This window comes from Vombatus ursinus, unplaced genomic scaffold (genome assembly GCF_900497805.2).
Source record: "Vombatus ursinus unplaced genomic scaffold, bare-nosed wombat genome assembly UNPS02015175.1, whole genome shotgun sequence".
In the NCBI taxonomy this organism is placed as follows: Eukaryota; Metazoa; Chordata; class Mammalia; order Diprotodontia; family Vombatidae; genus Vombatus; species Vombatus ursinus.
Window position 1 is genome coordinate 20791454 of NW_020954953.1, and position 14769 is coordinate 20806222.

At 40.4% G+C, this 14769-nt stretch overlaps 1 protein-coding gene across 3 annotated transcripts in view; it reads left to right on the top strand.

The window, feature by feature from the left end:
• LOC114031517 (synaptojanin-2) overlaps positions 1-14769 on the top strand; it is a 143526-nt gene that overhangs the window by 82162 nt on the left and 46595 nt on the right. For all 3 annotated transcript variants that reach the window (XM_027846632.1, XM_027846633.1, XM_027846634.1), the window contains 4 exons: positions 4970-5031; positions 8707-8803; positions 12106-12278; positions 13043-13124. In XM_027846632.1, coding sequence (XP_027702433.1) covers positions 4970-5031; positions 8707-8803; positions 12106-12278; positions 13043-13124 — 414 coding nt within the window. The remainder of the gene's footprint in view (positions 1-4969; positions 5032-8706; positions 8804-12105; positions 12279-13042; positions 13125-14769) is intronic.

Sequence of the window (14769 nt, forward strand, 5' to 3'; positions counted from 1 at the left end):
ACTTTTTCTACTGCTTTCTCAGCCATGAGGCAATATGGTGGAACAGAAAAACTCTACTGTGGCTGTGGAATCAGAGAATCTGGGTTCAAATCCTATCTCTGGTGCTTACCACCTCTTTTGCCTTGGGCAAATCACTTAATCTCAGTTTCTTCCTCTGTAAAATGAGCCAGTTGGCCTCTGAAGTACCATCCAGCTTTAGAGGTATGATCTTCTGGTCCTTTGTTTGGGATGCAGGGGAGGAAAATGCATTTAGATCAGGTCATTTTTTTGTTTGTTTTTTCTCCCACTTCTGCTCCCTGGTGGTGGGCATCTTTCTCGTTTGAGCCTTGAGTGATAACCTGTGTCCCTGTGGATGTGGTTGGAGACCCTCCTTCCTGAGTTCACTCTCCGGGTAGGGGTGGGCAAAGCATGTAAAGGCAGACAAACATAATCTCAAGTCTCTCCCCACTCCAGTTAATCCTCCGATCCAGCTGTTAAATTGATCTTGAGGCGTAGTTCTGACCCTGTGTCACCCATCTATTGAAAACAAACTCCAGTGGTCTCCAAGATCAAACGTGAAATTCTTTTTGGTGTTCAGAGCCCCTCTCAGCCTGGCCGCCTCCTCCCTTTCCAGGCTTCTTACACCTTATTCATCTCCATGTTCTCTTTGATCCAGTGACACTGGCCTCTGCTGTTCCTCACACATAACATTCCATCTCCTGACTCCAGGCGTTTTTATTGACAGTCCCCCATTCTGGGAACTCTTTCGCTTCTTTTCTCCACCTCTTAGCTACCCTGGCTTTCTTCAAGTCTCAGCTACAGCCGTACCTTCTGAAAGGAGGTTTTTATATTCCTCAATAGTAGCTTCTCTTTGAAGTTATCTCTGACTTACCCTGTATGTGTGGTTGATACATGGTTGTTTACATGTTGTATCATCATTAGACTGTGAGCTTCTTGAGAACAGGGGCTGGGTTTTTTGTTTTGTTTTGGGTTTTGGTGGGGTTTTTTGTTTGTTTGCCTTTCTTTGTATCCCTGACACTTAGCATAGTATCTGGCACTTAAGAAATACTTGTTTATTTGTCTGTTTGTTTGTTTAGCATCTTCCCACAATATTTGGTACAGTGCTTGGCTCTGTATGCGATTGTAATAACAGGACTCCAGACACAGTTGCTGCCTGCAGATTGGATAAAGATAATGAGAAGTTTACATTCATGGTGCTCATTACTGAGAGTTTAAAAGATGTCATGATTCAGGAAAAAAGAAACCTAACAGTGAAATTCACAGTTCTAGATCTGTCTCTATGTATGTATATGTGTGTGAGTATGTGTGTGTGTGTGTGTGTGTATATACACACACATATATATGTGTGTGTGTATAGTGTGTATATATAGTGAAAGCAATATATTTGTCTCTACGTATAACTTATATATATGTACACACATACATATATAGAGAGAGACAGAGACAGAGAGAGAGCCTGTTATATATATATATATTTTTTTTTGTTTTGTTTTGTTTTGTTTGTTTTTTTTTAGTGAGGCAATCGGGGTTAAGTGACTTGCCCAAGGTCACACAGTTAGTAAGTGTCCAGTGTTTGGTCTGAGGCCGGATTTGAACTCAGGTACTCCTGACTTCAGGGTTGGTGCTCTATCCACTGTGCCACCTAGCTGCCCCTGTCATATATATTTTTTGAACAGGAACAATTTAATTATTCAGAATATATAAGAAACTTCTACAGACTTCTAAGAGCAACCAATATCCAGAACTGCAAAAATAAAAAAGCGTATTTTACAAGAAAAAAGTAAATTTTAAATGTGAAATATTCAACATCATTATTAATCAGAATATCACTGAATACCAATTTTGGACCTCTTCCCAAATCCTTACTTGTTGTTGATTTTTTTCTACCTTTGTCAAACACTTAAGATTTTTCTTAAATGAAAAAAGAAGTGTTTGTTTCATAAAGTAAAAATGTATGGGGGCAGCTAGGTGGCACAGTGGATAGAGCACCGGCCCTGAAGTCAGGAGGACCTGAGTTCAAATCCAGCCTCAGACCAAACACTTGACACGTACTAGCTGTGTGACCTTGGGCAAATCACTTAACCCCAATTGCCTTACCAAAAAAAAAAAAATGTATGGCCTATCAAATTAATACTTAGACACCCATCCCACTCCTTGAAACCTTGATTAGTTTTTAAAGACTCATTTCTTACAATGCCCCCGTGAGAAAGACTCTTAAAAATTTTAAAGAACCAGGCAGAAAAGCTGCTTCTAATGCTCCATCCTAGGAGAGAACTAGAGATTTGACAGACCGACATGAAATGTACAGCTCTTTTCTTTCAATCTCTGGGAATGATCTCTTGCAGTGTCCGTCTAAGGTGGGGGGAAGGGGAAAGGAAGGAGTGAGAAAGCTTTGGCCCAAGACACTGATAGGATGGATTTCTTACTCTAAGCTCTAGAGACATGAAGCAACCCTTGGATTGCATAATGGAATACAATTTCTCTTTTCTGCATTAACCTTAAAAGACTTTGAAATTAAAGACTTGAATTTGGTGATAACTGTTAATTCATTTCCTCAGCCAGGTATTGTCGGTATTCAGAAAACAAAAACTTGATAGTTATAGGCAATTAGATAATTTTGGCCTTGCCTTCTTCAACTTCTCACCTTTGGCCCAGAAATATTTTTGTTCACAGGCCAGTTTCCATAGCCACCCTCTGTCTTTGTACTCGGTGGCATTCTGGGAATGGTGACTTATGGCAGCTTTGTGAAGAGGGAACACGTAGAAGTTCCCTTAATAATTTCTTAATCTATTGATCAGAAAATAATTTTCTAGCTTGGCATTTTCCAAAATCATGGAGGAGACAGCTCTATTATGTGAGTTGTCTTTTTTTTTTTTTCTTTTTTTTTTTTTTTTTTTTGGTGAGGATTCTTTTAGGCAAAGTCAGGAATAAAAGATTATCATTTCTATTCCCTCTCTGTTCACAACAGGCTTAAAACCTTAATGTCCTCCTTGACTTCTTCCTTTCCTTCACTCATCCAGTTTGTTACTAAGACTTATAAAATTTCTTCTCTACAACATCTTTTGAAATCAATTATTTTTGAAGGAACTGGGGTTAAATGACTTGCCCAGGGTTACACCGATGGTAAGTTTCTGAGGCTGTGTTTGAACTCAGGTCCTCCTGACTCTAAGGTCAGTGCTCTATTCACTGTTGTCAGTTTTGTATAAATTGTTCTGGTTCTACTCACTTCAGTCTGTATCAGTTCATACAAGTCTTCTCAGGCTTCTCTGAAACCATCCCTTTTAGATTGTAAGGTCCTTAAGGGCAGGGACTGGTGTTTTGGGTTTTTTTTTGCCTCATTTTGTATTCCCAGTGCTTAGCATGATCACTGGCATCTAGTAAATACTTAATAAATGTTTGTTGATTGATTCATTATTTCCTGTGGCACAATAGTATTCCATCACATTCATATACCATAATTTTGTTTAGCCATTTCCCGATTGATACGCACACAATTTTTTCTTTCATCTGTCCCTTCTGCTTGTTTCCCGCTGCCATCACTGCCAAGTACCTCTCATCTGGACTGTTGCAGTAAAAATGGTCTTCCCTACCTCTAATTTCTCCTTCCTCCCATTTATGCTTAAGCTTTCAGATTACGTCTTCTAAAGTGCAACCTTGATCATATCACCCCCTTCTGTTCAAAACCTTTAGTTCTTAGCCATGAAAGATTAAATAATGTTTAAATGACTTAGCCTGTCACTGAAACCCTCCATGATTTGGTCCCCTAATCTGCCTTTCCAGCCTTCCTGATGCTGTTTTAGGACTGTTCTTTGCTCTAGACAAACCTGATTACTTTCTGGTCCTCTCCCCTTCCCTCTCCCCCAAACCACTGCCTTGAGTTTTCTTTATTCCATGCTTTTGCTCATGCTGTCCCCTCTGCCTGGGATACTCCCTCGAATCACCACCCCTCTATCCACCTACCTACCCATACTAGAAGTAATCTTTCTCCCCTCTGGATTTTCATAGTATTTTTTCAAGCAGTCAGTCAGAGGTCATTTATTGAGCACTCACTCTGTGCCAGCGCCAGGGATACAAATAAAAATAAAAACAGCCTCTCCCTCATGGAATTAACATTCCTATTGAACCTTTATATTCTCTTGTAATAGAATATTTTATTATTCTATTTATTCTATTTTATATATAATAAATATTTTATTATAGTTTTATTATAGTTATTGATGCATTTCTGCATTACAAACTTTTATAAATTCCTTCATGGTAAGGAATAGCTTTTCATCCTCCACAGTACCCAACTCTATGCCTTTCATACTGTGATTGCTCAGTAATTGGTTGAACACATTATGCTAATTAGAACTTCCAGGGAAGTTTGGCCATCCTTAATAGAACAAAAGTGGGCAACTAACCTCCACAAACAATTTCTCTTTCCTTAAGCAGGATTTTTTAGCGTTGGTTTCAAGTGAATACCTTGACCACAGTTTCTCCTTATCCAATAATGAGTTGGAAATTCCCACATTTGGAGACCTGGCTTTAAGATTATTGTCTAGGCATTTTTGTTCTGCCCCTAAGGAAGATATAATACAGTTGGAAATTGTAAATTTTGCAAATGCAACTTTTCTCATTTCATTATCCTTGCCTTTTTACATCATACATCTCATGTAAGCGGGCTCTTTGTATGTGATGATAAAGCTGCAGCAAATGGGACATCAGGAGTTGAGTTCAAGCACCTTTGACACTTAGGGTACTATGTACATAGAATGAGTCAAACACTTCCCACACCCTCCACTCCTCTTGCCCTACCAGAGATATCTAGGGGAGCTGCTAAATTCATCTTTGGCAGATGGACATGAAGAGAAGTGCTATGGTCTCCCCGACTTGAATTTTACAGGATATTTAATTGAAACACCCAGAAGGAAGGCTTACAAAGGAATTATTGTCTTTGGGACTCATGTTTGCCTTTTTTCTCCTCTAGGTTGGGTCTCATCATCTGAAACTTAACCGAGGTCTAGAAGCAAATGCCCCTGCTTTTGACAGGTAGGATTTTTTTTTTTTAATCGCATTGTCTTTTAGCAAAATCAGTCACTAATCCTTTTCATTCAGAAAGACAGTGACTCAGTGAATACAGCATTGGACTATGTGCCTTGAATCAGAATTTATTACTGAGTCAGAGGGACACTTTGAGTAGTTTGTTATTTTTGTGACTCAGTTTTCATTTTTTGCAAAATGACTGTTTTATTTGCCAAAGGATTGCCTAGACGGCAGAAGATAATGATAAAGTAGTACTTTGCAAATACTAGTATATGCTTTCTAATGGGTAAAGTCTCACCCATATGGACTAATTAAAGAAAAAGACAATCTAAATTATAGGAATTATGCCTTAAGGAAATGGAGTTTTAGAGCTAGCTACGTGGGGAAATATCTAACAAAAACACACATTTAGAGCCTCCTCTGTGTAAGATATTGTGGCAGGTACTGAGTATCTCAAGAGGAAGAGGCCTATTTCACAAAATCTGCTTAAGGATCAGCATTTTATATTTTCAGTATCTTTTTGTGACCTTTTAAATTCTCTAGTTCTTGGTACTGCTCTGATAAATTTGTGTGGGGTCTTCAGCCAGAATGAACAATCTTTCTTCTGCTACAGACATTTATGAGTGTACTTGTTAATGGTAATCAAACTTCCCTCATTCATGACTTTATTTATTTATTTGTTAGCAGTTGCTATTGAAAGTGTAGCTCATATTAAGAGTTTTCTAAATGTCCTATTTTCCCTTTAGGGTATGAAATGTAAGATTGTCATTTTCTTTATGGAAGCAATTTTATAGCACTATTCATTTAAATCCTTGCTATGTTGTGTTGTTCCTCATTTTAAATTAACATTTTATAAGTGGAATAGTGAGGAATTTGCCTTAATTGATCCCATTGGTAACAGATCAGTGCCGATTTCATGTAAACTGTTAAACAAAAGCCCTACAATTTTTTGAAGAGAGCTAAACAAATATCAGCATTCTCACAGGGAAGCTTGGACTTTTAATAAGAAACATTTCATCCTATCAGCATTGCACTTGGAGTTATGAAGACCTGGGTGGGCTCAAATCCTCACCACAGACACATTACCTTTATGACTTTAGGAAAATCTCGTAACCTCCCTGGATCTCAGTTTCCCTATCAGTAAAATGGGGAGGTTTGACTCAGTACTATCCACAGTCCCTTCCAACTCTGAATCTATGATATTCTCAAATTTCTGGAGGAGTTGTGCTGTTCCTTATGTCTTCATCTTTCATTTGGAATGGTACAGACCTTACTAAGCATATTGCAACAAGATGTCCCCAGATTTACTCTTTGCTGTGGTGTGACCAGGATCTGTTAATTTTTCAATCTTTTGATGTTTTTAGTGCTGACAACAGAATTTTTAAAAATCTGTGCTGATTTGGAGAGTATTTTTTTTTTAAATCTCTTTTGAAGTTCACATGACCAAACTCTTGGTTTTTGTGTGTGTGTTCCATATATGTTGATATTTTGATTCATGCCAACATATTGAGGCTTTGAGAATAGGCCTACGCTGCCAAAAGAAAATTTAAAAGGTGTGGGGGCTGGGGAATGTTTTGCTAAAAAGGCCACCAGAGTTATTGAATTATGTTGAGTTTTTTTTTTTGTTGTTTTGTTTGGTTTTGTTTTTTTTTTCGTGGCAAGGGAAAGGTTGTTACTAGGGTTTGGTATGAGTTATGAAAGGGCTAAACCTGGTTATATTCACATATTTAACCTTTATTCTGTTTAGCTCATTTTATTCCTTTAATTTCAATTCCTCAGTTGGAAGGCAGCAAGCATTGCCTAGTAGAAAGAATAATACATTAGGAAACAGTGTCTATGCTTTCATATTCCTAGTCTGTACCTTATTAACTGCATGACCGTAGGCAAATCCCTTAATCTCTCAGAGTCTGGGTTTCTTCATCTGTAAAATGAGGATAAGATCATCTGCCTTGGCTGCTGCAAATGGTTGCCATGAGGACCAGAAGAGGTGTGTGTATGTGGAAATGCTTTGAAAGTCATTGCCTCAGTGTCTTTTAGGTCTGGATACTAGAATATGTATTTAGCTGTTGATCATGCTAATTATGCCCTAGTGCATAGAACAGAAACATGACTGATAAGCGTTCCCTAAAATCTCCAGGTCCACTAAACAACTTTATATAACCAAGTTACACACACAGTGCTGTCCCTCATCCTCCCAAAGAAAAAATCTGAACACCAATGCCGTTTGCAAGGAAGGAAGGAAAGAAGGAAAGGAAAAAGGAAGGAAAGAAGAAAGGGAGGAAGGAAGGTCTATTTAACTATGACTTGCTTTGCAGTCATTTGTACTCTCTGAAGTGCTCCAGAGTAAAGGAAGCATTTATTTTTTTCCTATGGGTATAAAAATGTTCCTGACAATGTTATTAAATTTTCAATTGCTATTTTTTACAAAAGAAAGCTAATGGTAAAGGACAAAGAACATATCTATTTTAATACCTTAGTAGCTGACTGTTTTCATTGTCTGGTTGAAAGTTTCACTGGTACCTTTTTTTTGGCTAAATTCAGTACTTTTCTAGATTATAGGGATAGGGTCCTGAACTGATGAATTCATTGATATAGGGAACTGCTATTGGTGTAAGCAACTCCCAGGTAAGGAGATTGCCTCAACCAATGCAGCTTGTCCTACTCTAGAGCACCGAAAGGAGAGGTGAGGTCCCGGTCCTGGGGTCATGCACATAGGATGGATCAGAGGCAGAATTTGAATTCAACTCTGTCTTGCTTCAAGATCAGCTCTCTATCCACTTTATCAGGCTTCTTCACCTCTTTTGTGTTATGGACTTCTTAAGCAGTCTGCTGAAGCTTGTGGACCCCTTCTCAAAATAATGGTTTTTGCCAACATTCATCATGGAAGGAAGTGTGTAAAATTTTAGTTAGAGGTTAGTGAAAATAGAGCTGTAAGTTTTTTTTTTTCTAATTCAAATTCACTGACTCTCAAAAATCTATCTATGGGCTCTGTGGACCCCAGGTTAAAAACCCATTCTATAGACCATGCTGCCTCTCTTCCTTGGAGATGGTGAATCTAAAGCAGAATCAGACTCCTTAAACTTGTGGATTATAGTCTTTTTTTCTCTCTCCACTTTCTAAATTGAGAAGAATGCATACATCAGGCAGGATAAGTGATAGGACTTCAATTTGAAAAGATTTCAATGCTGATCTAATTTTGTGTTCATAACACCAGTAATGGGGGATGGAAGTATGAGCTCGGCATTTATGGCATTACTAGTCATTAAGAGTCAAGGCAACGACTTCTACTTCACTCGAAAATGTTTAGTAAATTAGTGGTACCAATTTTAAAAAAACAAAAAAGCCCCCACTAATATCAAGTCTAATCACCCACCAGTTACCGTACCGTGTGGTGATGTAGTTAAGGTAGTATTTTTTAAAAATTAGATTTGGTACACTTTTTTACAAATATGGCGTACGTGTTCTAGAGTGAAATGGAGCCCAGTAACACTGAGAGTTGCTTTGAGGAGCTTGTTGGCCCTCACTGGACCCTCTCTTCCCACCTTGGGCCTTGGGGGATGTCCACTGTCCGGGAGCACTCTTGCTCTGCAACCCCAGGAAAGCAGTGCCCCGCCAGGGCAGTCAGTCTCGTTTCATTGGTGAAATGGCATCGTCATGCTGCTGCTGCTACTGCTCTTACAGGCATATGATGCTTCTGAAAGAGCAGTATGGAAAGCAAGTGATCGTTAACCTGTTGGGAAGCAGAGGAGGAGAGGAGGTGCTCAACAGAGCCTTCAAGGTAAAACTTTTGCTCAGCTGCTGGCTTCTCAAGGCCTCCCCTTCTGCTCCTCCAAACTGCGGGGCTCGAGTGGGTGGGTGGGATCAGGCAAAGGGATTTGGCAGGCAGCCCTCCAGTTCAGGTGGTGGGAACAAGACTTCCAACAAGGTAGGTGGTTTTATCCCTTGGATTTGACCTCTCTCCCATGAGTCTGGGAAGAGGTAACTCTTATCTAACGATCCATTTATCAAGCATTTATTAAGCTGCTGGGCACTGTGCCGTGCAAAGATGGGCTAAACTAGGAATGCAGAGACAAAAATGAAAGCATCCGTAACTCGGGGTGGGAATGATTTTGTTTTGTGAGTTTCTCCACAATGTATATTTTTCCAGAATACAATAAATGGCTCTGTAATCTCAAACTTTAATTTTTTTTCCCCAGAGGCTTAGTGAAACCTGAGCTGATTTATGTTTCTGTAGATGGGACCCAAAGCAGCTTATAATATACATTGCTATGTATTCTCTTAATAGTTCTCTCTCCAGTCAACTAATGTATTTAAACTAAACTTTTCTGAACTGATATCACAAGAGAGCCTTTCCCTGTCTCCAGTTTCACCCTTAGCCAGGTCACCCAGCTAGAGGTGACAGTGTCCTTCCCACTGCTTCCTCACAGAGTCATTTTCCAAAATAAAAATCCCAAGAGAGAGAGTGGGGGGGAAAGGAAGATGTCAATCTGCACGTTGGCCTCTCTTCCAGTGTGCTGGGGAATGCCTCACTGTTCTCTCCTTCTGTTAGGCGGCTTATGTCCCACCTTCAACAGTGCGGCTGTTTTTCTTCTTTCGTCTTCTGGGCCAGTCCATGATAGCCCCATCCCTTGACAGTTATTAAGTGTGTATTTGTGACTTTCAGATAGTCCACCTTGGCTTGGCTCTGCAATAAAGTTAAATGACATACTTGCCTATTGCTCTCTGCAGCTCTAAAACCTTCACACTTACCCCGTGCCTAACAAACATCTTTTTGTCACTGGTCCCTGGACTGGTGGTGCTTCTCTCGTGCAAAGATATCTTGGGCTGCTAACGCTTCATTTTCAGGACAGACAAGAGAAGGCAGCCTAGGATAAGCCACATTATGTGACTATGACAGATGAGTTCCCTCCTCTTAACCCCCTGCTTTCTATTGGCATAAGATGAAGATCAAGACCTTTTGTCCCTTATATCCTCAAGAGGCTGTTGTGGTCCTTGGAGGAAAAGGAATGCCTAAAGATTGTTAGTTACTGTCTGACTGTCTATTACTGCCCTACAACCTTCCCCTCCAGTTATAGGATCATAGGATTTAAAAGTTGGAAGGGACTCTTATGTTCATCTAGTTCCACTACCTTATTTTACAGGTGAAGAAACTGAGGCCCTTACAGGTAGCAAGTAGCCAGGCTCGGACTTGAACCCAGACCCTTTAACTTAAATGTGCTCTTTTCAGTCCCACCACACAGCTTCCTCAACTGCTGCTTGTAGATATTTCTTCTCTAGAGAAGAAAAATCCAGGGCTTATAATCCAAAGACAAATCGTTGTTGACCCGAGCAGAAAGCTTTTTACAGCGAAAAGATAGACAATAAATCTCTCTTAGGGAGTGGAAGAAAGATAGAGCTCTAAGGAAACCACAGGCATCAGAACATCTGGGGAGCAGGAGCAGAGTCCAGGCTGAATGCTCGCCTTGGTTTGTTTGCAAACTCCATGCCTGACAGCTGACTGTGTTATTAGTACTAGCCTGGGAGTGGGGTAACCCAAGTTCAAGTTTACTAGCTGTATGACCGAGGCAAATTCCTTAATTTATTTGAGCCTCAGTTTCTTCACCTGTAAAATGAGGGGGGTGGATTAAGTGATTTCTAAGATCTCGTCCAGCTCTAATGTTCTGTGAATTCTATGGTGAAGAGAGTTTCTGGTGGCCAATTGTCTTTGGCCAGACCTGCTTTTCCTGTCTGGTTTGTTGCTAACAGCAACAAATGAGCTAGTTTTTTTTTTCTCTTCCTTTTTTTATTGGCAATACTACTTTTATAGAAGAAGGAAAAAAAAATCAGCCCATCCTTTTTTTTTTCTTTTCCTCCCACATGGAAAGTGGTGGTATTTTTGACCCACGGCATTTATCAGCTGGTAAAAGTATTCCTCAGATCCAAGGATGTCCAGACACCAGTCCTCTTCAGATATCAACCCTCCTTTTAGTAAAGGTTGAGTGAGAGGGAGGTAGAAATGTTGTAGAGGGCCCAATATTGGATAATGAAGGTGCTGATGCAATGCTGTACCAAAAACACTAGTCTAGGGGTCAGGAGGACGTGGGTTGTTGTCTCCACTTTGCTAATAATTAGGTGTGGGCCCCCTTAGCTCAGGCAATTTGCCTCTCCCCAAGCCTCATTTTCTTCATCTGTAAAATGAAGGATTGAATCAGTAATTCTCCAAGGTACCTTTCAGCTCTGACTTTCTATAATTCCTCGACTGGCCAAATGCTAAATATTAGCCTGTCATGGAGACGTACAAGGTGGAGAGGAAGGCCCCAGTGGCCTAGGGGTCATACGTGAGCTTCTTGTCATCCTAGGTCCGTGGCTACTTAGCACAGCCTATCCATTTGCTATGAGTCAGTGTGTTTGGACAGTGGGAGCTGGGCTAGGAAACGGAGGTGGTGTATGAGGAATGTTAGGGCTCGAGGTCCTTGACTAGGACCTGACCTGTTGCTATCGCCACCTGCACTGCCGTCCCAACTGTCCCACCTCTTCCTGTTGGACCACCCCTCTTGGGTTGTCATTGTGTGACCGCCTCCCAGAGCTAGCCAGAGGGTAACTAGGACTTTCAGCTCCACAATGTACAGAGACGCTCATCACACTTCCTTCTTAAGTCAAGATGTGAATGGTTCCCAAGGAAACAGCTGTTATGAATAGAGCTGCAACTCTTCTTTACTTGGTGGACCTGCAGCCCTTGTGCTATTTGAAGACTAGAGCGATAACTCCCTTTCTCGCTTACTTTATGTATTGCCATAGAGATGTGGGGGAGGACGTGATGTGGGCTGCAGATGGTGGCCGAGGGAGGGGCGAGTGTCGCAACTGGCTTTGCCTCTTTCTTGCTTTAAATGATCCCTTTGCCCTCTTTCAGGAAGTGTGCTTTTCCTGTGCTGTTGTCTTTTTCTCTGATATTTTCCTTCTGTACTTCCTTCTCAAGATCTGGACTGATAAACTACTGTGTCTGTCATGAGCTTTAAGACTAGCCTAATCTAACCAATGAAAACTCTGAGCGGTGAATGGAAATATGCAGTCATCTCTCTCCCCTCCACTTCCCTTCCTCAGAAGTTGCTTTGGGCCTCTTTCCATGTTGGAGACACACCTATGATAAATTTTGACTTCCATCAGTTTGCCAAAGGAGGGAAGATAGAAAAATTGGAGAATCTGTTGAGGCCCCAACTAAAGTTGCACTGGGATGAATTTGATGTTTTCGCCAAGGGCGAGAATGTGAGTCCACGGTAAGTGTTCCAGTGTTTGCTTGATTTTTATAGGTTGGGAAGTAGATTTATAGCTAGAGATTATTGACATCCTGTTCACCTTGTAGCAAGACCCTTTTGGTCTCCTGGGCCATTTGCTTTCAAAACGGTTTCCTTCTCCATACCAATTGTATTGCCTAGAATTTGGTGTGGTACCACAAGCACAATTTTGGGTTCCAGTTTTCTCTTTTAGCCTCTGCATGACTTAAAAAAAGAAGTGAAGAAGAACAGAAAAAGAGGATTACATATGAAATCATGAATTTCTATCACATACAGCTTTGTAGGGTTTTTAAAAAGTCTATAACACATTTAATTCAATAGCAAATGGCCAGCTTTTTGATAGATGTGTACTTTTGATTTGCAAGTGTTGAATCATGGATAGTCTGACCCCAATTCCGACATTTGGCGGAACAGGTTTAGCAATTAGAGTTCATTAGATTAAAGCACAGGGCTGAATCCAGCACTGTTCTCTTCAGTAAGGAATGAAAATCTTCCTTTCTAGAAAACCCAAGTTTTGACCCATTCTGTAGAATCAGTTGTTAATTCATATGCCTTAGCTATTACTCAAGTGTATCAGTAGGCCTTACTGGAATGCTTTCCAAGAGTCTGGTTTGGGATGATGGGGCTGCAGGGGATTGTCTTCCCCCCACCATTCAAATTTAGGACACTTTGCCAAGTGTGTTGCTGCTATAAACTGAACTTGGTAACCATTGTGGTTTGGTTTTTTTTTCATCATTTGTTCAAAGTTTCCAGAAAGGTACCTTGCGAATGAACTGTCTGGACTGCTTGGATCGGACGAACACTGTACAGTGCTTTATCGCCCTTGAGGTCAGTCTCCTGTTGTTACAAAATTTTGTACTGTGTGTATGTGTGCGTGTGCGTGTGTGTGTGTGTTTTGTTTCTAGCCAAAAGGCAGCCTTTCTTGGGCTCCTTGGGACCAGAGTAAAGGTAAGCCGATGTAGCGGGTTCTTTGGCTAACTGGTAGGGGTGGGGTGAGGTAAGTGGTGGGAGAAGGGACTGATGATACTTAAAGAGAGGAACTTCTGTGTCATCTGTGAATTGGAGGCTAGTCCTACGTCAGTTTGTGGTTTTACTGCTGTCTCTTATCTATCTATCTATCTTTTTTCTTTCTTCCTTCTTTTTCTTTCCTCTGAACAAACCAAATAACATGGGAATTTCCATACATCTAGTAGTACAGAAAGAGATTTGTAAATTAATCTCTATTATGTACAACTTGCTTTTGTCTTAAAATATATTCTGAATTCAACATGTAACTTTCAAAGCTACCCTGCTCATCCCTGATTATTTTTGGCCTGTTTTTTCAGTTCTCTTCTGAGCGTTTAAAAAACAAAACAAAACATGTTTCACTAATCCTTTTTTCTTTCTTTTCTTTCTTTTTTTTTTGGCTACCCTATCTCTGCCCCACTTGCCCTTTCTCTCTCTCCCTTCCCCCAGTTGAGGAAAAAGAAAAAAAGAAGAACAAAACAGATGCATTGTAACACATGCATAGTCGAACAAAATAAATTCCCACGTGGGTTCTGTCTGCAAAGGCATGTCTTATTCTACACTTTGAGCCTAGCACCTCTCAGTTGCAGTCACTTTCAAATGGACTTGAGAACCAATAACTGGTTAAGCTTTTATTTTGTTGAGTTCTGTCAAGCAGAGGAAATATGTCTGCCTAAGTTGACCAAATATCCTGGAACCAGAAAACTGGAATCTTTTGTCTGTTTCATTCCACCCACATAAATGTGACCTTGGTCAAATTGTCAAGAATAGAGTTTGTTATTTTCCCTCTAAACCTATTCTCCTTTCTGACTAAACTTCCTGTTTATGGCTCTGCCATTTTCTAGGCTTCCATGTTTGAAATTTTATTATTGCCTTTCTTTTCCCCCACCTGCCTTAGTTACCAAGTCCTGTTGATTCCACTTTCCAAATCTCTTTCACATCTACTGTCCTCCTCAATTTCTGACACTCCCACCCAGCCAGACTGTTTCATCAGCCTTGTAACTGTTCTTTCCTATCTCCCCTCCTTCATATCATTGCCAGTCTCATCTTCTCCATGGATAGTTTGGGGTCACGTCAAACTTTTGCAAGAATCATCAGTGGTTTGCTATTACCTACCAAATAAATTTCAAAATCGTCTGACATTCAAGGATCACCCCAGTTTGGCAGCACCCTGCCTTTCCAGCCTTGTCTCATGCTACTCCCTTCCATATATTTTGTGTTCTAATCAGACCCAACCATTCTGTCTCACAAATACACCTTATGCTTGCCTGCACCTTTGATGCCTAACCCTAACCTTTCCCACCTGTTGAATTCTTTGTTGTTATTGAGTTGTTACAGTCTTGTCTGACTCTCTGTGACCCTATTTGGGGTTTTCTTGGCAAAGATACTGGAGTGGTTTGCCATTTCTTTCTCCAGCTTATTTTACAGTTGAGGAAATGGAGGCAAACAGAATTAGGTGACTTACCCA